Source organism: Melozone crissalis, unplaced genomic scaffold (genome assembly GCF_028551555.1).
Source record: "Melozone crissalis strain CALT ecotype California unplaced genomic scaffold, PUWL_Pcris_2 ptg000006l_1, whole genome shotgun sequence".
Classification (NCBI taxonomy): Eukaryota; Metazoa; Chordata; class Aves; order Passeriformes; family Passerellidae; genus Melozone; species Melozone crissalis.
This window is the reverse complement of record NW_026535784.1, coordinates 26,839,011-26,864,121: the sequence shown is the minus strand read 5'-3', so window position 1 is coordinate 26,864,121 and position 25,111 is coordinate 26,839,011. Positions and strand designations below refer to the sequence as shown.

Sequence of the window (25,111 nt, the reverse complement as noted above, 5' to 3'; positions counted from 1 at the left end):
TTTGAGTGCGGGGGGGCAGATTGCTTTAAAGAGGAAAGTCTTGAGAAAGCCAAGAAATCTGTATTCACTCTGGATCCCATTATTCCTTTTTTAATGTCATTGCTCCTGTCTGCATGCAGGAAAGCCGAAGCTGAGTTTGGGTCTGTTTCTGCTTTTGTAAGTACCTAAAAGAGCTTGGAATAAAACCCATAGCTACCCTTAGCTGACAGTGCTGAGCTTCCAAGATCTGCATCTGCTGTCATCCCTGCTGGCTTAGTGAACCACAGCATGGACTGTATGCTGGGAGTGATAAAAATGATAGGCTTCAACTCCAGAGAGAAGGCTGACACAATTAACTTTGCAGCATCATTGACTGCCAGGCATGCTGATTTTTTTCCCTTGGTGTTTATCTGCACATTCTCCATTCATAGGACTTACTCAATGTAATTACTGTGTATCCAGTGTTTAGAGACTTACCCAACACATTGTAGCCCTTATAGTTTACTGGGTGAAAAATGCATATTATTATTTTTGCCATGTATTTGCAGTGCATTTTTGCCTAAATTGCTGTAAAACATCAGTACATCCATTTCAATCTCTTTCCCTAACTTTTCTCTAAGCTCCCAGGAGAAGTACTTTCATCCCTTTTATTTGTGTTGTGATGTTTTTGAAACAGTATGTTAAGAAAAGTCTTTTTAGTAAAATAAGGAGGAAAAGCCAGGTTCTCACAAAGCTAAGTATGTGTTGGAGTCTTTACTTGTAAGCTTCTGAAGAGTGCAATGGGTGGGGCAGGTTGTTTGTGTAGGGCAAGGAAGAGAGGTTGGCTGCTGCAGGGCAGGTGCACCAGCTGGACCATGGTTGGACCCTGCAGTGCATATTCAGCACAGGATGGAGAAACAAATGAGCTTGAGTTTTGCAGTCATCCACGTCTTGTTGTGATGCACATCATAATGTCAAAGGGGTGGCGTTGCCCGAGCAGACACAGCAGCTCCACTGCAGGAATGAAGAGTTAGGTGACCATGGGTTGTTACAGGGATTGAAATCACTCTTCATGTTCCTGTGTGATATCAAAAGGTCATGCAGAGGACAGCCTGCTCTGCTTCATAATCCACAGGAAGCCAGCATATTGTCTACTTAGTTCAGGGAGATTCAGAATTCTGGGCTAGATTTTTTCCCCCAGCTCTCTGGATTTTAGCTTTTCCCACCTGTTGCTCTTTCTGGCATGTTAACTCATCTAGAGGTTCTGGGGATCTTTGTTACTCTCACTCAGATTATTACAGAAATTGTGGACACCTGCATGAAAGAGGAAGAAAATGCAAGCTCCTGATTCTCCATAATTTTTTTCTAATGTTCATTCTCATTTGTGCTCTCAACTGATATGGTATCTTGGCCTCTCACTTCCTGTGTCCACAGTGGCCCAAATATTTCAGGCCTATGGATGGTGGATGAGCTGTATTAACTCTACCCCAGTCAAAACCAGCACATGTCCCTGTGTACTTCTTCCTGGTGTCTTTTGTGCTGTAACTGCTTTCACTCATGTCCGTGTTGTTCCTAACCCTTTGTGTTTCCATTTTAAAATTTTAGTTATGTGTATGAGTAGTATGGTCATGTCTCTAAGTTCAAACAACACTCAGAGTCAGATGTAAGAATATGTTGCCTCCAACCCAGTTGCAAGAAACAGGATGAGTCCAAATTCTCTTTTTCTTGTTGTTTTTAATGGGTTTTGCTGTCATCAGGAGATCAGTCAGCTTACAGGCTCCAGCCTTTGACATGTTGGAGAAGAGTTGGTGACCAGACTCTGTGTGCCCCTGGAGATGCTGTGTTTGGGGCAGGTACCCCAGCTGAGATTTCTCCATGAAGTGTTTCTGTAAAAAAGCAGATGCTTCACTGAAATGTTTTTGCATGCATTGAAATACTATTCTTCAAGACAGAGTTTGACTTGACAAGCTCCTGACCAGCCTCATCTAAATTTGCCAGGATTTGAGTAGAGATGCTAACCAGATTAATTCATGAGTTCTCTTCCAAACTAAGTTGCTCTCTGGTTCTTTTTTTTCCCCCTAAATTACTTTTGTTTAAAACTAAGACCCAGAATAAATAATTTCAACTTTTTCTGTTTAAAATAGAGCATCCAAATGTTTGAAAAAAAAGTCCTTAGTTCTAAAAATGTAAACCAGACTAGTACTCAGAATTAAAATGCTTTTTAGTTAAACAAAATGTATTGATTGAAGATAGCTTTTTCCACTTATAACATGGAAGTATTTTAATTTTTTATTCAGCATAAACAAACTTTTTGAAACTAGTTTGTGAACTAAAGTTCTTTTTTCCTTAGCTCTAGATGGAACTTACCCCTATACACAACATGCAACTTAGTGTTTTATCTAATGAAGTATTGAAGACTTGGTCAGCACCCCTGAATCCAGCAGGTGCACTGGGAATGGGAAGGATCTGGCTCACAGTGCCAAGTGTATCATATGCCATTGATGTGGGGTAGTCATACTCGTCCCTCTCTTGGTATGCAATACATGCACTTAGGTAGTGTCCCACACATCTCACCTGAAAGACAAGGAACTGAGAAGCAAATTTTTGGGAGCTAAATCTGTAATTTCCAGCCTGATGGAAAAGACTTTCTGGGTAAGATGAACGTGATCATTCAGAATGTCTCTGTTTTGAAGCAGTTGATATGGTTGAAACATATTTTAATGGGAGAGCAAATCAGTTAAATCAGGTGATAAAGGGACAGTTTGAGGAACTGGTTTTTTTTTTTTCCTGTGTACTATTCTGTGGGAAAAGCAGCTTAGTTATCCAAAATAACAAATACCTACTGCCTTTTATGTGACAAGGCGTTATAAGAATAGTTCTTGTGAATTTGGATATAAATGTTTTGTTGGAAGAAGAATAAAAGTAGAATATTTCCCTTGACATTCTGATTTTCAGTGATTCCATCTTTTAGCTTAAGGTCACCTGCACTTGGAAGTGACTAGAAGTTCTCTTGGGTTTTTTTTTTTAGCTCTTTATTAATGGCCTACTATTTAATTAATAATTGATATGTCTGAAGTGTAGGAGATAAGTGGAGAAATAAACAGAGAAGAGAATACCTAAAACGCTTTATGTTTGTTCAGCATATTTCGGCTTGCACATTGGGAAAACTAGCGTTTTGCTGGGAAGGGGGAAACTAGAGAGTCCTACACAGTTTTATGCACTTCCTGATATGTGTTTACTGTTATTTCTAGGAGTTCCAACACCCAGTCCAGAAATCCTTCGACATACTTTGAACATGCTTGTACGGGAGAGGAAAATATACCCAACTCCGGATGGTTATTTCATTGTAACCCCACAGACTTACTTTATAACGCCATCTCTCATAAGAACTAACAGTAAATGGTACCATTTGGATGAGAGGATACCTGACAGGTCTCAATGTACCTCTCCACAACAAGGAACTATAACTCCCTCCACCTCGGGATGTGTCAGGGACCGAACACTACCCAAAAACCACTGCGACTCCTGCCATTGTTGCAGAGAAGACATGCACAGCATGCATGCATCCACCCTACAGAGGAAATCAGCAAAAGACTGTAAAGACTCATACTGTCCTCCTTCATTATGTCAGGTCCCACCTACTGAGAAAAGTAAAAGTACTGTCAATTTTTCATATAAATCAGAGACACTCACAAAGCCTAAGGATGTAGAAAAGCAGTCTAAGAAATTTGGACTCAAATTATTCCGATTAAGTTTTAAGAAGGATAAGACCAAACAGTTGGCAAATTTCTCTGCCCAGTTTCCTCCAGAGGAGTGGCCGCTGAGGGACGAGGACACCCCTACCACTATACCTAGAGAGGTAGAAATGGAGATTATTAGGCGCATTAACCCAGACTTGACTGTGGAAAATGTCATGAGACACACTGCACTAATGAAGAAACTTGAAGAAGAAAAAGCTCAACGAAGCAAAGCAGGGTCTTCAGCTCACCACAGCGGACGAAGTAAAAAGAGCAGGAATCACAGAAAGTCTCATGGGAAATCAAGGTCGCACAGCAAGACCCGGGTGTCCAAAGGAGACCCATCAGATGGCTCTCATTTGGATATACCTGCTGAAAGGGAGTACGAGTTCTATGATCCCTTGACTCGATCCCCACGGGAAGGGTGTTTTATAATAGAACACAAGGGAGATAATTATATAATGCACAGCAATCCTAACATGATTGAATCTCACTTTCCCATGACACCAGAGTGGGATGTGTCTGGTGAACTGGCCAAAAGAAGAACTGAAATGCCTTTCCCTGAACCTTCCAGGGGAAGCTCCCACTCCAAGGTCCATCGGAGCCACAGCCATACGCAGGATAGACGATCAAGGAATGAGCGGTCCAGTAAGGCTAAAGAAAGGTCTAGATCCATGGATAACTCCAAGGGACCTCTGGGCTCAGCTACTTTAGGCACACCTGAAGATATAGGTGAAGGCTGTAGCCCAGATGACCAAACAACTAGCCAAACCTACATTGATGATAGTACCTTAAGGCCATCTCAGTCGCTCAGTCATCAAAGGGCTCTGATTTCATCCGCAAGCTACAAAGAGACTTGCATCCCTGAAATAACCGGGGGCAGCGCAGAAACCCCCAGTTCTTGTAGCCTATTGGAACAAGGCAAGCCTACAGAGAATTTGCCATCATATAGTGAGCTCAACTCCTGCACAACAAAATCTGCAGTTGATGACTATTTTCAGTGCAACACATCCAGTGAGACTGTGCTTACCGCTCCATCACCACTGGGAAAGAATAAAGAGGATCATGATACGCTAACAGGGACAGATGGGCTAAAAAAAATGACTCCCACAGAAAGACAGTCTCAACATATTGCTAGGGAGCCTGGGGTGCACAAGGAGGAGTCCCCAAAGGGCCCAAGCAGTGGCTCAGTGATTGCTGGCCAAACTCCAGAGGTGATTGCTAACGGGCGGCTAGTTCAGCACCATAGCACTGAATCAAGCAGCCTTGATAAAAGGAAAGAAATATTTAGCAAGGATACACTCTTTAAGCCTCTGCACAACACTCTCTCTGTGAATAGTTATCATAAGTCTAACACCCCTCTGCTAAAGCCCCATCAAAAGACCCCCTCTGACACATTGCCTGTCAGATGTGAGAAACTTGAACAAGCGATGGTAACCTCAGTCACACAAGTCATGCCTGTTTCTCAGAGACAGCAGGAGACAGCCGGGAACCAGGAGGCCTCCTTTGACTACTACAACGTATCTGATGATGATGACTCAGAGGAAGGAACCAACAAAAATGCTGAGGAAGAAAAGAACAGGGATGATGTTGGTACCATGCAATGGCTCCTAGAGAGAGAAAAGGAAAGGGATCTGCAGCGAAAGTTTGAGAAGAATCTTACTCTTCTCACCCCGAAGGAAACAGAAAATAGCAACAACCAGAGAGCCACCCACTCAGCCCGCCTGGACAGCATGGACAGCAGCAGCATTACTGTGGACAGCGGGTTCAACTCTCCACGGTAGGACTGTCACATTCATTGCAGCTTTACAGACTAGCAAGTTCCATTTATGGTTTTATGGGTGTGTGATATTGGTGACAGAATGTAGGGCTGTATTTGAAAATTTCACACATTTTCAGACAGTGTTTTTTCTACAGCTCTGGAATCCTCTGTTCAGATGTATGGGTTTCCCACCATACAGTAAGAAACCAATGACTACTGGCGGCATTGACTCTGTATTAGTTCATTTTCTGTTTGCAGAAAACCTCCCTGTGTCCTTCTTTTTCTATATTAAACTTGTGTTTGCTTTTAGAATAAAAGGGATGAGCTCCTGCATACTCTTCCCTTGCCCTCTAAGGCACCATCAACAAGACTAATGGAAAGACTAGGCATGAGCAGGTGGCATAATCTTTGGCTCAGCCAAAAAGAAAAACAAATTATGTTGTTTTATGTTTGGGCTTCCTTGTTTGTTTTCTTCAAAAGTTTTGAAAGTGTATCTAGTCACAATTTCAAGCTGGTGAAACTGGAATAGCCACTCCCACTACAAATTAAAAGTGCTCAGGATATTTGAACTTGATATTTGAGATGTGACTTAGCACTGCTGAGAGAGAGGTGCCTTGTCTAAGATACTTGGGAAGAGAGTCCAGATGTTTGCATGTGGTGGTGCTGGTTAGTAGTTACTGTTCCAGGGATTTCAGGCATCATGGAAGTCTCAGTGTGCTAGAAGTCTTAGAAATGTAGGGAGGAGAGAATTGTTGGTGCATTCCCTGCCCTGGAGATTTCAAAAGTTCATTTCCAGGTTCAAGAATCCTTTATGCTAGCCTTCTTCCTTGTCTGTCTGACCTTTGGCAGTCCTTGATGGAATGGAGCATGACCTGCTTTGTTTGGCCTGCATAGCAACTCATCAGAGTTCAGAACAATGACTCTGAGAACACAGAAATAATGTACAGTAGTAGTTCTCTTAGAGTGGCTTACTTAAGCTTAAATTATTTATTGCCTGTGTTTAAAAATAAAACCTCCAAGACTGATTTTATACTATGTGAAAAAAGGGGGGGAGGAGGTTTGTGGGTTTTATTTTTTCTTTTTTTTGGTGGGTTTTTGTGGGTTGTTTTTTTGTTTTGTTTTGTTTTGGGGTTTTTTTTCTTGGCTTGGTTTTTGGTCACTTTTTTTTATTTTCCCCTATAAATGGTGTTCTTTTTCCTCAGAAGTATGTATATTTTTTTACATCAATAGCAAAGACTCTCAGGCATGTGAAGGATGTCCTGTTCATACACGGGACTAAATTTCAATTTCAGTCGAAGTCCTGTCATTCTGGAAGAAATTCCTCTGGATTTGATGGTTACTCCCTCTTATGTTAATGATGAGAGAAATTAGAGAGCCTGATGCAGCTTGCAGTGATGTATCAAACTACAGTGAGATTCTAATGAATGAATATTTTTTCCTGAGCAAAAATCCTGAAAAATTGAGTAAATCATACCATTACCACTGAGTCTGCTCTAAAAAAGAAGCTTGAGAAGGCTTTGAATTTATGTTATTGATTGTTCTGCAGATGCCTGACATTTTTCTCACATAGAACTGTTGTATGAAACTGTTTGCACTTTTCTTCTTTAAATGCGATGTCTTCCAGTAGTTGAAGTGCTGTACTTGCAGTCAGTTTTTGTGGGGGAGTATGTTGCGGTGTGTGCTTCTTGCTCAGCCTGTCTCACTCCAGAGTATGAGAGTCCCCTCCAGGACAGGGTGTCAGCTGGATGAAAAATCAGTTCTTGGACTACTGTTTTGTACGCTAGCTGTATATCAAACTTGTGTTTCTGATTAATGCAATGGTAGACATTTTCTTCCCTAATTATTTACACAAAAGATAAAATTTCTGTTTATGCTAAACTTGGCTAGCAAGAGAACAGAATGTGGTGAACATACTGGATTTAGTGCTGCTATACCACCTTGTTTAAATCATAAAGGAAACAGATGAGCAACTTTCAATTACATTTGTGTTCCACACATCCTTTTTTTAAAATTTTTTATTAAAAATTTTAATTGTTTAATTATTAACAAATACCATTTTTTTGCAAGGTCACATAAAGTAAGCTTAAAAAAAAACCAAGCCAAAACATTCTATAGGGCATTTTGTTTTGGGAGACTGGCATATAGTTAGGATAGGATAGGATATTTCAAAGCTTTTTGATAAGCTTTGCGTGAAAATAATTAAATTTGGGGATTTTGCTGAGTTTGCGTCATTTCTTCACATAAGTCTCCAAAACTAAATTGAACTGAGGGTGAGTTCAGCCCTTTGGCTGAAAGTACCATGTTGTTCTTATTATCCTACCTTATAATAAAAAATGTACTCCACAGCCCTTTTCCAGGAAATACAAAGTAGCATCCAGCATCCATCTGGCAAGATTCAGCTAGGTGTGACAGTGTCCTTCAGAAGATGCCATGGGAGGAATAGAAGAACAGGTTGTGCATATAGTGATGTTCCTCAAGTATATTCTTCTAGCTTCCACTGGTTTTGTAACTCTGCTTCCTGAGGTAGGGTGGTATCTTGTCATTCAAACTGAAGTAGACAACATTGTTTGGGGAATCAAAATTACCAATTTCGTACTATAAAAGAAAAAATACATTTTTAAAGTCTGATAAATTGAAAAAAGGACAGTAAAAAAATCAGAACGAAATGGCTGCAGTTAAAGAGATTTGCAATGGTCATTTGACTTCCAAAGTATTTGTGTGCAAAATGTGTGAAGATACTAATTATCATTGGGAAGAAAAACCTCACAATTTTTCATGCATTGCTTTTATGCAAGTTATATATAGGAAATGTTAGCTGTCATGATTAATTTTATTCCTTTATTTTTAGGGCTTATATAATACTGTTGCTCCTTTGTCACCTAAAGAAAGCTAATTTTGACATTACTCTGCATGCAAAATTTTCAATGCAGTTTTTGTGTATACATGTTGTAACAGTCACTTTGTAATATCAGAGTTGAACATGTCTGAAGATTTGGAATTGGTGGTCCCAAAAAGAATGATACAATACTAAATCATCTCTGAAAACTAAGATTTGCATCTATTTTCATTAAAAAGCAGAGGGAGAGGAATTAAAAAATGAGCAAGAGAAGTGCACCATACATCATTGCAGCTCACAGGAATCATGTACTGTGTGTGTCACCCACCATAGCTCTTTGGAACTGTGGAATATAAAACAATCATTGACAGAAGAATATCAGTACCATCCATTTCGACCAGTTTAAAAGATCTATGAGAGTTCTTCTAAAAGCCTCATTGATTTTCCAGACTCAGTCAGTTTAAGATTATTTAAATCTGTCCTGATGACTAGGAACAGTGTTTTTTTCCTTCTCTTATGCCATGCACTCCCCTGCCATTTAAAGCTGTGCATTCCTACTCTTCCCTTGATGCTAGGACTAATTTTTTGTTTTTTCTTAGGGCTAGTATTTAACTGAGAGTGGCCCCTGATTTGTCTGGCTGCCTGCAAGGCTTAGTCAGGAAAGCAGCAGAAACATGTGGCAGGGTCAGGTCCACACAAGGCAGGCAAGAGCTACTACCCCTTTCAGTAGCAGGTAAATTTAGGTTGACTTTAAACTGACTATGAAACTTTTGTCATTAGTATCCTCGTTTCTAGTGCTTGTTTAGTAAGTGCATTCAGTCCTCTAAATCTATTCTGTGAACATCTCCATAGCAAGTGGTGATGTCATTTTACAAAGAAGTAGGGGTACAGTGAAGGATACATGACCAGGGGGCCACATGGATGTTTGAAAGCAAATCTGTTCCTGAACAGGCACACATTATTTAGAGAGCAAAAATTATTTATTAGTGTAAAGACAACAGAAGCAGTAGTACTGATAAAAGTACCCTTAGCATGTCATGGCTGAGCTTTGTAAAAGCTGTAGACTAAAATACAAGCTTCTCTGCATTCATAATTAGACGTATCATTAAAAGGCCTAATCTTCAAAAGTGTTAAGTGTTCTGTCACTCTTGTGGTTAAATTATATGTTAGAACTGAAGGAACATTATCCAGTTTGTGAATGAAATTGCAGCAGTAGTTGTTGTCCAAGGCAAGGTCACAGACTGGCAGTTAAGATTTCTCATTGTCTTGTTAAGTTGTGATGATCTCAGCTGCAAAGCAAAATTACAGTGTTGGGTTTAGAAGCATTGGGTTTAATGTAAGGTAAAACTTTTATGTAATATTTTGTGTACAAAAACATAGGTAGAAGAGGAGACAACAGAAGATACTGTGTTATATGATTGCTGTCCTAACTCTGCCTAGTCACAGAATCTATTTGATGAAGCTACTTTGTGCAAAACTGCATCTAGGAAAGAAGCTAGGAAAGAAAACTAGTAAATTCCAAGTGCAAGATGGAAGCTATTTCCTTGAGTGAAAAATCCAGATGCTTGATACTGGTTCAGCTTATAGTCTGTGTGACAGTTTGAGCTGTGCTTAGTGCTATACCTGTATGATGATTGCTGAGCACCTCTGGGACACATTTTGGGAGTAACATATGTGTACTATCAAAATGAGAGATTTCATTGACGTGACATTACATACAAACACAGGAAACCCATTATAAAACACTGTTCTCCTTTCCTGTCTGGTCCATAGGTATATAGGCATGTCATATATGAGTGTGTATATATATTTCTTTTCCATTCCAGTACTCGTGAGAGCCTGGCATCCAACACTTCAAGTATTGTCGAAAGCAACAGACGCCAGAACCCCGCTCTGAGCCCTGCACACGGCGGCGCAGGCCCCACGTTCAGCTTCCGAGCCACTGCAGACCCGCCCACGAGCGAGGCTGAGAAACTGCAGAAACCTGGTAACTGCCTGCAAGCTTCTGTCACTAGTGTCTGATAGTCAGCCTGCCTCAGATCGTCTGTCTCATCCTATACAGCAAAGTTTACCACACTGGGACTGATGTTTACATCTTTGGGGAAAAATAAAGCAAGCATCTCAACCACAGTTTTGGTGTTCACTTAAACTGTGCTGCTACGTAGACTAGGGGCAACAAAGAAGTCTTTATTTCAAGGTATTGCTTTTCACATTTGCGGCTCTGTAGCAACAGAATAGCAGTAGGGATAATATGTACACTTTTTGCTTCACTTAATTGTAACTGAGCACATATATGAAAGTCTAGACACTGTAAGTGTAATCTGCATTTTCAATGTCCATGCAGTTGCCAACTTCATTTAAAAAATGCCACAGATGTGTGATGCCCCTGGTCAGAGGCTAAACTCTGCCGCAGAGTTCATCATTTTTTTCTTCGAAAACTGAGCCACTGCTGAAAGTAACCAGCCAGGATCACCATGAGGAAAAACAATGCCAAACATGACAAGTCATGACCTCAGCTCTATATGTGAATTATTAATACTAATCAGTCATTTTCACTGTGCATTTTTGTGACACAATTTTACAAATACCTAGTTAAGCGAGTAAAAGGAGGTTTGGGGTTTGTTTTGATTTGCTTTTTTTCTAGGTATGGAGGGTGGGAAGGGAGGCAGCTCCTCCTTTTGTTTCAAAAATACGAGAGATGTTTACTTAATGAGACCTGCTACTTGACCTTCCATAGTCACCCGTGAGGAGGTGGGCCTTTGCAGAGTGGGGGGAGTGGGGAGGGAAGGGAAAGATGTAACTGTCATGGAGCCACCATGTGGAGTGACACGAAATATATTAAATGTCTTCAGTATAATTCACTTATTTTAAAAAGATAATCTAATTCTTGTGTCACTTCTGGTATTGCAACTTGCCATTAATATAGAAATCAGGATAACTAATTTCTTGGGACAAAAATATCCTTTATGATATAAATGACAAGTATGGCCTGAAGAATTGATTTCTTTCTAGTGGAAGGACATAAATCTATTTTATGTAGCTTATTAAATAGAGTGCCTAAATTAGGCTATTAAAAATAGCATACAGTGTAATGATTATCAGAGAACAAAATTTAGAGAATTATAAACTTCTGGCCTTTTTATTCAGTGGATGTTATTTGCAATTTACCATTTTATGGACATGTCTGGTTTCTAGAAATTCAATATGTCCACTTGGTTTGCAGTAGAAATCTGAGTCCTGCAGGCACGGTACATCCCAATTGCTCTCCCTAAACTGTTACTCCAATGTAATTAGTACTATGCTAATTACTGCAGAGTAAACTCTACAGATAGTTAAACTCCAAGAGTAATTTTAGGTATAGGGTCACATTCTGCTCATGCAACCTGGTAGTGCAACAAACTGACTTTTTTTATCAGAACAGACGAATTGGTGGAATAATAACAAAGATACTAAAATGTGCAACAGCCCAAATTGTTCCATAGAAAAGGGACATTTACCCTGTCTAGCTCTTGTAGTACATAGGTATGAAACCCAACTGTACATATGAAAACCCAGTATTTTCATCAGGTTCTGGTGACATTTATTACTCTGTATACAAAGTCATTTGAGCTTCACTTATGTTCTCTATTGTGATCGGAAGTCTTTACTGACAATTCAGCCTTATGTTACACCATGGGATATTGATCATTTGCTTATGAAACAGCTTTCTAACTCTGGACACAATCAGTTCTGTCAAGAATACACAGCCAATGCACAGGTCTGTTTTCATTGATTTCAGTGTATAATTTCCATTTCATAGGAGCAATAAGACCTTTCAGTGCACACAAAGGAAATTATTGTGCTTTTGGTTGGTTATCAAAGTCACTTGGCCTTTAGCCTTCTGCCTTATCATACCTTCCAAGATGTGCTCTAATTACCATATAATGCTTTGCATGATGCATCTTCTTATTCGATATGTAACTCCAGCCGTACTTATTCCATGCGAACTGTAGAGTCAGAGTTCTTGTGGGAAATTGTCATATACTATGCAGTGGCTGACTGTGATTTTGTTTCTGAAATGAGCTCTGACATCAGTAGTATGTATCAATTCAGTAAATAGAAATGTTGAAATGGTAAAAAAATTTACAGTGATCATCTGAAGTACTAATGGCAGTATTAAAATGTGAAGAGCAGAAACAGGTGTCACCTTTGGAGAAATAATTGTTTGTCATAAGCTAATCAGAATTTGTGCAGGCAGCTGGTTGTACAGAAGACATAATTCCAACAAAATGTGATAGTACATACCTATAAACTGTATAGTATGTTATTTCCTGAAGTTCCCAGAGACCAGCAGACAACATAAATGTCATATTAATGTTGACATGGCATTGTACCAATATTAATGTGACTCTTGGAATATGGAATGTAAACAGAAGTTTCAAATAGAAACGTTCTAATCTTGATTTTCTTTTTTCCTTTTAAAATCAACAATGGAAAATAAGAAAATTCCATCTTGAGGTTCTGGTAACAAAACCACGAGAGTGGAGCTTGAGTGCTTTATGTCACCCTAATCCTTTGATGAAATCATAGCCTTGTATTATGTGGTTGCTTATCTATCATTCTAATGTATCAATTTAAAGGTTTACAGAGTTAGATTAGGTTGAATCTGTGTTGTGTTCAACTGTAAAGGGTCAACACAAATCTGTCGGCATTTTGCACACTTAATATGTATTATTATAATACAACATGTTACTTTTATGGTAATTTTTTTTACACATATAACTACCTCCATGAATTTGATGAAATGCAGCAACATGAAAAGTGTATTGTACAAAGCAAGATTAGAAACTTTGAAGCATTAGGTCATGGCGTTCTCTTGTGTGTTAAAGCTTGCATATGAAGTCATCATGTTTCCATTGCCACAATTTCCTTCTACAATGTTAAAAAGATGGCTTTCAGATGAGTCAATTAAGACTTTGACAAGGCTGCATAATTGGGATAAAAGTGAAAGGGAGGCTGAAACCTTCCATCCTCTCCCCCAGTTACTGCTAAAATTTCTGCCTGGTAGAACTTGAAAATGTATTTGTAATTTAGCAAATTAGAAACATCTACAGTCTGTGAAATATGATTGACAGTTTGGGGTTTAACAGAAGACACTCTGGGTATTTTCTTGGCAGCCTTCAGATACTTGGGGCCCTGTTCTGCCTCCATCTTTGTCAACATTAGTACGTCATGGTTTCTCTGAACTGGCAAGGGTGTTAAAACAACTCTTCCTTTAATGATGTGCACTCTGGTCTCTAGATTGTGTGCATCTAAAACATTTGCTCCTATAGAAATTACCAACAGCCTTTCACTGACGTTGCTGGGAGCAGTATTAGGGTCCCTACTCGAGGTATGTGCCTATTGTTCAAAGAACATGGGCAAGTTTCCAAGAGAAATTAAGCTGGCTTTTGAAAAGTAGCCAGCTGCAACAAGCCACCTTTCAAGAGGGAAGAAAGAAAGATTTTTCCAAAAACCAAAGGAAGAAAGTGGCAGTTGAACCTAAGCAGATCACATTGTATACAAATCCCGATTTATAAACACCTTTCAGCAAACCTAGTACCATTATCCTGATGCAGATTAATAAACAATCATCAGTTGAGCTAATTTTGCCATTTTAAGTATTTCAGTTAAAATTTAGAAGAAATCATTAGCCATTTGACTCCCAGCACCACTGTAAAATGACTGTTATATGTGAAACAACATTAACTCAACTTTAAAAATAAAAATGTATTGGAAAACAAATATTTTAATGAAAACCGTGGCCGAAGTGCTTGCCAGCAGTAGTCATTGTTAGGAAAGAGAACAAGCAAACCAGTATTCAGAGGCCATCATGAACACAGATAATACTTTGCACTTAAATCACACCTTTTTGCCTGAGGGTCTCGAAGCACTTGCCTGTGAGGTAGGCAGAGTTCACTGACCCTACTTTTTGTCGGCCCATTGGAAATAGCAAAGGCTAAGAGTCTGCAGACTAATTTATTAACCAGTTGCTTTTTTAAAGTTACTGAAGTAAGTTAACCAAAGTGTTTAATGTTTATATTCTGAAATTATTCTTTTGACGCATTCAGTTTGTTTAAGCAAGAAACTACTTCACAGCCCTGTAGACACTCTTGGATTAGCAGTTCCAAAAACAATTTTGCAGTCATATGAGTACTGGCAGCAGTGGTTTTAGAAACAGTCATGTTAATTAAAAATTTGTTTTTCAGATACATTTTCCAGTGCTTTTCCCAAACACTTGTTCAAATTGTTGTGCTGAGAAAGCAAATAGCACTCCTAATCTGGTGTCATACCCACAGTTTACAATTCTCTTTGCTCTTCTGAAGAAAACTGTACAGTATTAGAGAGAAAAGTTCTATTTTTTACAAAATTCTTAAAAAAAAAGGCTATATATCTAAAATGTTCCCCCCAGCATAAGTAAAGTACATCATTACTGCATGCGACGCATGCAGCGGACCCACCAAAAGCCAAGCTGGTGCTAGAAGAAAACGGGACTATCACATGTCTTTTATAGTGGCGCTCTAAACATTGGTTCCAGTTATGCGAGAGTGAATCTGGCATAACTCCCCTGATCTCTGAGGATCTGAGAGATGGGAATGGGTCGTTAACTCCATTGAAGCTCAGTTCTGAGCTGAGGGTTTCCGTGTTCCTCCCCCCGCCCCGAGACACTAAAGGCAGAGACTGAGCAGAGGGCCATGCACCTGGCTTTGGCAGGGCAGCCTGGGCTGAATCCCTGCTGGAATGCACCTGGCTTTGGCAGGGCAGCCTGGGCTGAATCCCTGCTGGAATGCACAGCCACTCGGCCGGGATCCGGGCCAGCCGCCAGCGTGCCCCGCCTTGCGAGGGTGATTCTCCACATGGTGCACTGCCCTCGGTTAGAGCCACCCAAAGGATACCCACCCAGATGTATGAAAGGGCCCTTGGAGTAATTGGCACAGATGTTACTTTTATGTGTGGAGGAGATTTTAAGTTTAAAGGGATCATAATTCTGCAGGTAATTTTCTGTGAGTGACTGAATGTGGCTGTTGCATTAGGTTTAAATGAGTTAATAAATGCAAGTGGGACTTACTGTATGTTAGAAGGGAGTTTTGCAGCCAAGACTGCCTTGTATAAATGTGTTTGCACTGAAAAAAAAAATTAAAAAATTACTTGGTCTCTGGTTGCTGTAAAGGTCATCCAAGATGGATGTTCTGTTTATATTGTATAGTATTTCATATGAAATAATTGCAGTTCATGAAATGTCTTCCCTAACGTTACTGATTTATAACAGCACATTTGTAACATGGTTTTTATTGTGTCAGTGTACCATATTGTAAATGATGATTACTTGTCATGCTTAGTATAATAATTTAAAGGAAAAAAAGGACAGGGATTTTTGTAAGTCTATATTTGAAAGTCCCTCCATATGGTAATATTGTGTTCATGTTGTTTATGTAGTGTTGTGTGAAATATCCATTTTGGATTGTGTTACTTTTTAAGATATTAAATAACATTTGGTTATATGTTCTAAGTGGATTCTTTGCACTCATCGGTGATTTTTAGAGAGTATACTTATATTTCCATTTAACATGCTGTTTCTCTCCCTCACTTAGGAAACCTTGCACAGCAAACAGAAATCTCAGATAAACAAACACTGTAACAACTCGCTGTGTTCCCCTGTACTTTATAAAAGCTCTTTGGGCCATTAAGAGTGCAAGAGAGAAAATAACCTTTTTTCTGGCTTGGACTGGATGTGAATTTGACAGCTGCAGGGAGAGTGTGATCTCCACTGAATGTGAGTGTCCAGCTGAGATGCACCCAAGCTCCAAGAAATGAGAAGTGCATTAGGACCTCCTGATGCCAAGGGCAACAGCTGTCAGGTTCCTCATTTCCTCTCCTCTCCATCCTCGTGAGCCAAAGGAGGACCTGGTGCATCCAAGAGAGAGGGTTCTAGGAAGGAGTTTTTTTAACATTCTTCAAGAAAACTGATAGCTGCTATTTGGAAAGGCCCAAGTGGACAATGTAACATGCAAGTACCATTTTCCAACCTTCTGCCACCACCTGGAAGAAAGTTTGGAGGAAGTTTAGGGTCCAGGAGATTTGCCAGAGCTGTGTCATGAGAACTGCTGTTTGCCAAGGTCAGCTATGAGAATTTACAACATTTATAAGATAAAAAACAGAGCAGCATCTCTTGAAAATTGGTGCTGTCTTAAGCACCTTGGCTTGTCACCTGCTAATGGCACATACTAATACCACACTGTTCCTAGTCTTAGCTCATTCCCCTTCATCCATCTGCTTCCACTGTAATTCATATTCATGAAATTGTGCATTTTGAATTACAGGGGCAAAAAAATCCCAAAACCAGACAGGGTTTGGTTAGGGCTTTATGCCAGCACTAGTGCTTTGCACAGGCAAAGTCAATTTTGGGTTTTGGTAGACTCAAACTTTCAAGGCCTTTTCAGTATTATTGGAGAAGTTTGCAAGCACTATTTCCCCTCACAGAGCACTTTGTTTTATTTTCTCTCCTTATGGTGTGCTTTTATTTTAGGTGCTAAGTTAGCCTAATCAGTAATTAGAAAGAAACGACTGTTGTCCAAAGTTACCACACCATGCACTTTAAAACTTGCTTGCAAACCTGGCTTGAATTCTCTTTATAGTTAATCTGCTGACAGGTAAACTGAAGATCTTGATCAAGTGACATCTTTTTTGTCAAACATGGTCTGTAACATACTGAAAATGTCTAGGGCCACTGCTTGGCTGAAGAAGTACTCTCTTGCTCTTAGGTCACACCTTTCTGCTGAGAGCACTGAGTAGATTTACATCCCTCAGTATCTACAGATATCTTTCCTCTGTAAGATAACTTTTTCAAAGATCTTCTCTCCATATTTTGTCTCCATTAGCCTCTCAACTGTTTCTTTAGTTTGTTGTTTTCCTTATAACTTACTTTCTATAATATCCTTCTTCTGTTGAATCCCCTCATCTTCTGCTTCTTTTTGACATTTACTTTCCTTCAGGTTGGGGTTTTATTTCCCTACATATTACTTGACTGGAGAGTTCTTCTGGCTCATTTCTCATCCTACCCTCTCAAAACCTCATTCTAATCTTAAAGCCTAATCTTCCACTTCTCCATTACTTTCCCTTTTTCATTTTCCCTGCTCCTCAGAAAGACCTTAGAGAAGAAAAGGTGGTCAGCTGCTTCAGGATAGGTGCAGTGCTCCTGTCACCACTTTCCTTCAGGCCATGCTGTTGCAGTTTATAATTTTAAAAATGTTTAGGAATGTAAATATACCCCCATATTTTAATCCTTTCTGTTCTCTTCCTCCTTTTATCTGCTGCTTCTGGGTTTTTTTTAGAGACTATGTGCTATTCTGTCCAGCATCTCTGTGTCTCTGTGATTTGAGGGCTGAAAGAGAAGACACAAAACCCCTAACTATACTGGAACACCAGGTCACATCTGTCTTCCTTAGGGCATCAAGCAAGGCCTCAGGTAAATGCTTAAAAAAGCAATCTATTCAGCTGTGCTTTGCAGAATGGATATGAAGAAAATGGCCTCAACTTACTAGCCTGTCCTAAACTGCAGGGAAGGAGCCCATGGCTCTGAGTCCTGTTCACTGTAGCTGGTACTTAAAGAGAAAAGGGTTTTGAGCAGTCAGTGATGCTGGTGCTTTGATAATTGCCTGTTGTTTTGTGTGGAGATGGCTGAGCTTGCATTTATAAGCAACTTCCTTTCATGCCCATGGGTCCTCATGTTTAGCAAAGTAATTTTAGCCCAGCTGTCACAGAAGTGATGAATGAGGACAAGGAACGGGAAATCCCAAGTACTTTTACTTAACATCTTTTTTCTTCTCTCTCATTCTAATAAGCACATAAAACCTAACCCTGTTCTGCCAGCTATGTGAAAGTAAGCAAAGACAGTAAATAAATTTACCAACATGGCTGTGCATACACTGAAATAGTTGTATCTTTTGGTTGCTTGCTTGCTTAGGGAAACCTGAAGCCTTTTGTTTTGAGTTCTCTCAATCTCTTTCTTCTTGTCCCTGTGCTTGTTGCTGGTAAAATTAGGCCAGTTGCTTTTTAAATACCAAAGAGGGTCACTCTGGCAGGAAGCTGCAAAATAGCAGCTCCCAGTGTTTTCAGTAGTGTACCAGTAGTGAGAGGACAAGCAAGAGCCAGGGCCTCTCCTGTAGATATGGGCTTTCCTCATGCAGAGCCAGAAGGTACACCAGCACTAGCACTTGAGATGCAGCAGGGCTGTGCTCCAGCAAGGGCTGTCCTGGGTGCCCACACACTCTGTGACTCTGTGCTGTGGCTCCAGTTGCAGTCTCAGCACAGATGGGCTGCACCACTTGCTGATGAAACTTCTGTACCAGAGGATGCACATCAGGAGCAGAGCCACAGCACTACAGCCTTTTTGGGTCCTGTCAGCTGGGTTTTGGAAAAGGAGGACCTAAGTAATTAACTTAACAGGGCAGCTTGTGCACTGGAAGGGTTTGAATGCAAACCCCACCCATGACCCATGTACCTGGGTCTCCACCATGCACACACTGAGCGTGTACCACTGTGCAGTGACTGCCAGCGGCCGTCAGGGCTACAGACTTACGGACTCAGAAGTGCAAACCTTTGGGGTAGGCGTGCCTTAGGCTTATGGGCAGTGACAGGGACAAGGACAGGAGAGAGGGACATTTGACTTGCTGGTTATGGCAGATGGTAGATGTCCCTGCCTCCACAGTGAGGTCTCCCCCTTCCCTCTGCACCGCTGTTCCTTGCTCAGTAGCCTTGAACCAAATCCCCAGTCTCAGCTTCCTCCCTGAAGGGCTGTGGGGCCCCAGCCCCTTGCTGCCACTCACCCCCCTCATTAATTAAAATTAATTAATGCTGAGGGAGAGGCTCTTCTCTGTCCAGTTTAGTGCAAGCCTCTGGCTTGGGCCCAAGGTGAAGCGTTCAGAGCAGCCCTATTGTACATCCAGCTGCTGCAGTTTAATGTGCTTCTTTGTGACACAAGCTGATGGTGACTTTAAGACACTTGTAACTGGTCCAGCTGTAAAACTCACCTAAAACATGACCCTGGCACAGCTCACTAAAACAGTAACCACGTGGGTTTTTTCCCCTCTTCTTTTTTAACCTGGACAAAGCAGTGTGTTTTTTTCCTTTTCTTCTAAAGGAGTGCTGAAAATTCCCAGGGCACTCTGTGTTGAGGCAGAGGTCAGATGAAGTCTGTGGCACAAGTGTCAGGGCAGGCAGGAGGAGAGGGGCAGGAACTATTTTGTCCATCATGATGCAAGTGCACAAGGCCACCCTGGTGACCAGCCTGAGGAACAGAGGTGCCAAGTCCACAGAGGGACCCCAGCTGGAGCCTTCTCCACTTGCCTTGCCTGGTGGGTGAGGAAGACACCTCCAGCCCATGAAGTAGAAAGGGAAACCTAAAAAACTCCTCAGCTCTATTGTTCTGCTGTCCCATGGCTCCTGTGCCTGGCAGCTGGCAGCTCCCCAGAGCCCTCCCAGCATCATGGACTGTGTCCCATCTAGTCTAGATGGGACTAGTGTCCCATCTTTTCCCTAATTACTTCTTACTTACAAAGAAAATTATTCTATCTTGTAACCAGAGTGCTTTATTTGTAAGTAGGTGCCAGTGGACCCTGGAGATTTATTATTAATTCATGATGAAGAAACTCAGGAGTCCTCAGACCTAAGGCAGGCAATATATTTATTGCTCCTCCTTAAAGTTAGACCCCTTTGCCCTTATGGTTTTATTGTTATCTATAACACAATATCAAGAGACAATTACCTCTCATGCTTTGCTGTTGGGAGCAAACAAGTTTCACCAAATCACAGAAAAAAAAAAAAAAAGGGAGAAACCCACTCATTTTTGCACACAGAAGTAAGGAAAAAAAATCCTGGAAAGCGAAAGCTTTACAGAATGACAAACAGCTTTGAAAAGCTCCTTCACTGCATTTAAAACACTTGCTGGGAGATGGGTGGACCTTTTTTGATCCAGAAACTAATGAAAGACTATTGCCTTAATATATTTAGACCATTGCAGTTTCAGAACTGTTTGTCTTTCTAAAAATTAATTGCTTGGGATGTTGTAGAAGAGGAAGCTGCCTTTTTTGACACTAGATTAGGAGTTAGTCTCACCTGCCAGCCTCTTTTTTTTCCCCCTTTTTTTTGTCTTTCTTTCTTGGTAAAAATAAAAATAATAGTATAATCTCTAGACTATATTGGCATGTACTATGTGAATTCTGTGTCTCCTGACTGCTGCCTTGTGCCATGGATAATGCAGTCAGGGGTGCAACTCTGGCATGGGTCTCCATGAACAGACGGGTCAGCAGGCAGAAGGAACCAGCTTCTGCCCAGATTTCTTCCAAATTGGGATCCTTGCAACTCAAGGGGAAGAGAAGGAGGGTGGATACTGTTCTCCATAAGGAAGATGAAGGAATTGGAATATCAGGGCTTAAAATCCTGAGAGAGTTCACCAAATAAAGAGGAAAACTTGAGGACAGAGGAATGTGAGGATGTACTTCAGTAGCAGGGGATTCACAGTTAGGACCAGCAGCTGGAGAAGGAATGTCAGTTCAAGACAGATGAAAAAATTCTTTGCATTATTGGGAGGCTGGAGGATCCTGAACTCCCAAAAGCCAGCTGAGGTGGGGAACTACATGTGACTGCCTTCATGGTTTATACAGACTTAAAATAAATAGGAACTGATACTGGAATGTTCTGACATGTCTGTGGTGGTACTGTAAGCATTGGTGTCCCTGAGTGATGCCCAGCTGGGGCCAGGAGATGGTGCAGCCACTGAGGGCAGCAGAGATTGGCTTTCCTGGAGGTGCCCTGTTTGTAGGCAGAGTGGGGTCCTGGAAAAGCCCTGTGGGAAGGGATGGAGAGAGATCCTGGTAGGAGCCATCTGGCAGTCCTGCCATGCAGACTCCTCCTCTCTGCTGCTCAAGTGCAGTGGCCCTCCTCACTCCTGGTTTACTCCTGGCCTGAAGAACAACTTGCCACTCCTCACCCAGTAGGTAGGAACTCGGCACATCTTACAAACCTGGTGAGGTATTCCCCTCTGCTCAGGCAAGGCTCTAAAACACAAGTCATAATTGCTTGTCTCAACCTATCAGCCTCCCCCTTCTCATGTGTGCAGGAGGTTTCTGCTCCTGAAAGTTTTGGTCACCCTCAAGGCACCCACATTTGTCTTAGAATAAAATCTTCTCCCTTTTTTTCCCCATTCTTATCATACATGCAATAGCTTGCTGTTCATTCCTTTGCAAGGCCTGCAAAGTGTCTCCAAACTTATTTTGTGTCCAAAAAAACCAACTTCTCTCTCCAGCAGGTCTGTGGTGCATCCCAGATGTTCGCACGTGGCTGCAGTCACCAGTCACCACAGATTACAGGAGGAAAAGGGATGAGCACCAAACAATTTCTTCTCCTCTTGTCCCTTCTTGGAGGCTGGGAAGTTGTTTTGTTGGCTCTGTTTGCCATGCTGGTACATGAAACTTTTTAAACATCACTTGAAAGCTTCTCCATTTCTATCTGTGATTGTCAGGGGAAGTGGAAGGGGGATGCAGAACAGGTTTAGATAATTCTATAAGATTCATCTTATATCTTCTCTTTGTTTACCCATTGCCAGTTCCAAATTAGCCCATTACCATCCCTTCAAAGAGAGGAAAAGTGCTGGCAGAGATCATCTCCACCCTGTGGCTGCTGGTGGTGTGCTCAGTACAGCCTCAGGCTGTCTTCATGGCTCTCTCTGGTTGCAGCCTTTCTCCCACCCTTGCAGGATTTTTGGCAAAAAATTCCTGCTTTTTGATGCTGGGTTTTTTCCTGGCCAGCTGGGGCCCTTGTCCCTGGCTGAGACCCTGGATGCTGAGCTTGTTATAAAATTTATTCAGTCTTAGGGTGTGTTTACGATATGAAAGCTGCTAGGCCAGAGAGGGTTTCTGTGCTGCAATGACTTCCTGTGCCCAGGTACTGAGGTGGATGGTACTTTCTCACAGTGAATCTGCCCTCCTGCCTTATTATTTGGCATTCTGGTTAGGATGGCACTGTGAGGACTGTCATGATGCACACTGGTGACAAGCAGCAAGTGTTGAAGGGGAACACAGAAAGTTTCCTATGCTTCACACTGTCAACACTGTGCTGGAAATAGGTCCAACAGAACAAGATTTTTTTTTTTTCAAGAGAGAAGAGAATACTCATCTTCACAGAGCCAAGCAGGTGGCCGAGCAGCTCTTCACTAGAGAGATCTTTTTATTTATTACCAGTTGAGACTGGTAAGGACCTGTCTACTCTGCCCTTTATCAGCAGTCTCAAATAAAATGCTGTTAGCTCAGCATCCTAGAAGGATGCCAAAGCTTAACTTTAACAGGAATACATGTTTCCTATGGACAAGGAGAGAAAAAAAAAACAACCAAAAAAGTAATGTATAATGATCTGTGCTGACAGCTTTTTCTGAGAAATAGTCCATAGAATTCACAACAGGAAAGAGATTTTTATCAACAAACTACTTTAGAAGAACAGACTGATGGGACCAGTCCCCCAGCCTGCACTTTGGTAGAAGGTAAATTCTGTCCAGTGATGCCTCACACACACTGGATGTGTGGAGAAAGGCAGAGTAGGAGTAGACGTGTGAGGAACAGCCCTGAGCAATTGTGATGAAAATCATGGGGACATCATTTTCCAAATGAGATGAGGAGCTCTGGCTTGTACTGATACACAGTTTGTTTGCATGGCACTGTTTATAATTTTGCTCACATTTCCTCAGTGGACATCCTGATGGAATGTCCTTATAATCTGTCACGTGTCTGAATTATTTGCTGTATTTTCAATGGGACAAACTACCATTTTCTTGACTGATTCAGAACAGTGAACACTGGAGACAATTAACTGACCAGAACAATGAAGCACTGTATGTGAAACTTGGCTGGATACTACCTGTTGGATTGGAGCTCATTGAAGCTGATTTGGGAAAATCCACCCTTGACCTCATCCATCGCCCTTTCCATCACAGGGTACCACAGACAATTTCAGATGTGCCCAGGCCATCTGCATCAGACATCCTTGAATGCCGCTGTCCCCTGGACACCAGGGGAAACTCTGTGACACACAAAGCAGGAACTCCTCTGGTTTTTGGGGTCCTTCAGTGAGGGGTTCGTTTGAAGCCTGTCTCTGGCAGCTCTTCAGGCAATGGGGATATGTGGCTGTCACCCTTTGAGCATCCCACATGATAAGGCACTTCACCTGCCATGGAGCAACCCCCTGGGAAGAGCGGGTCCTGTTCCTATTGCCTCAGCTCCTACACCATTTATTCCTCCATCCTCTTCCTTTGTATTAATTTCCTGAGCTGCCCTAGCTGTCACATCTGCACAGTTACCAGCTGGTTTCCCATTTTTAATTGCCCTCAGAGGGCTTTTTCAAGAGCCACACCTGCTTTTGTGGGGGCCTTAATTTGTCACTGTCCAAACTGGAGCAGCAAGCATTTAAAATTCAGCCTCTATGAGCGTGTTGTATTTCTTCAAGTGCGTGATTAATTGCTAGGCCTTTACAGGCTGCACTCAGCTATTTCTGCTGAGTTTTTTTCTGCTGGAAAGCTCCCCACATTATGGATATTAAATATCTTCTTCTCTGTAGGACCTGGGTTTGTTCATCCCATTTGTTCTTGACAAAAGAAGTTGTATGAAACACAAAGAAAGCTCAGTGCCCTCACAATTTTATTCTGTTTAGAGGGGGAAAAATAGTTATTTTTCTTTGTCAGAAGTGTTCTTGTAAGGAATCACTTGAGATTAAGGCAAGAGGGGATGTTTCAGGATGTTTCACCCAGCCTCTGCAGCAGTGTAAGCAAGCAGCTTGTATAATCCAGCTCATAAACTGCTTGAATTCTACTGTAAAAAAACATTCAGCTTTTTTTTTTTGGTCTTCTTTCACAGCTGCTATTTGAAGACTACTACAAAATCTTAGTTTTTAAGACCAAAATTATTTCCTTGTTATAGCTGTTCTTGGAGAATCCCTCCATGGATAGGCAAGGGCTGCTATCCCTGTCTCTTACAGAATTTACTCAGTTGAGATGGGGTCAGCAGGATTACCCCTCTTTCAGCCCTCACATTCTCATGGACAATGAATGAGCTGTAAGATGAGAACCACATTGATGCCTACTATGGAAAGCAAGGGCACAAAGTCTTGCATGCCAAACCTCCGCCAGTATGGAGTGCATGGAAGAAGTATCAAGGGAGAGTGCAATTTACAGGTGGATGGATGGATGGATGGATGGATGGATGGATGGATACATTGGGAGGCAAATAAACCCTTCCAAAAAAATTAATCTTTAATTTGTCAGAGCCTCCTTCTGCCCAGGGATCACGTAGAGGGTGTGAGGCACCTCTCGGAAATCAGAAGCAGGCTCCTGCTGAGTCCCTTGGGATGGCCCTGTCCTCGCAGGGCTAAAGTTAACCTGAACAGGGGGTACAGTGAATGCCAATGCACTGCTTGTTTCAGTGTTGTAGGATGGGCAGCACCTGGGACTGCTGAAGAAAGGTTAAAACTGCCTCTAATGGACACATGGCAGAGATTATGTAGATTTACGTGGAGCCTTTGCCTGGAGGCAGCCCAGTGAGAGCAGCAGGATGAGTGAGTGTTCAGTGGGGATTGTGGATGATCCCCTGCAAGCCTGACCTGCACTCCAAAGACTTTGCAACAGCTGATGCCACCTCAGCCTCCCTTTTTCTGTCTGGCAAGGAAGAAATGACAGTCCCCAGCCAATTTTGTGGCTTAATTAATATTCGTTGAACAATGTGTGTAAGTGATGAGTAATGTTTTAGTGTATTATTAATT

At 41.4% G+C, this 25,111-nt stretch overlaps 1 protein-coding gene across 10 annotated transcripts in view; it reads left to right on the top strand.

The window, feature by feature from the left end:
• Positions 1–15,813, top strand: part of STOX2 (storkhead box 2) — a 142,674-nt gene extending 126,861 nt beyond the window's left edge. For all 10 annotated transcript variants that reach the window (XM_054291601.1, XM_054291623.1, XM_054291644.1 and 7 more), the window contains 2 exons: positions 3,210–5,475; positions 10,120–15,813. In XM_054291601.1, the coding sequence (XP_054147576.1) occupies positions 3,210–5,475; positions 10,120–10,315 (2,462 nt within the window). In that variant the 3' untranslated portion in view covers positions 10,316–15,813. The remainder of the gene's footprint in view (positions 1–3,209; positions 5,476–10,119) is intronic.
• The last annotated feature ends 9,298 nt before the right edge of the window (positions 15,814–25,111 follow it).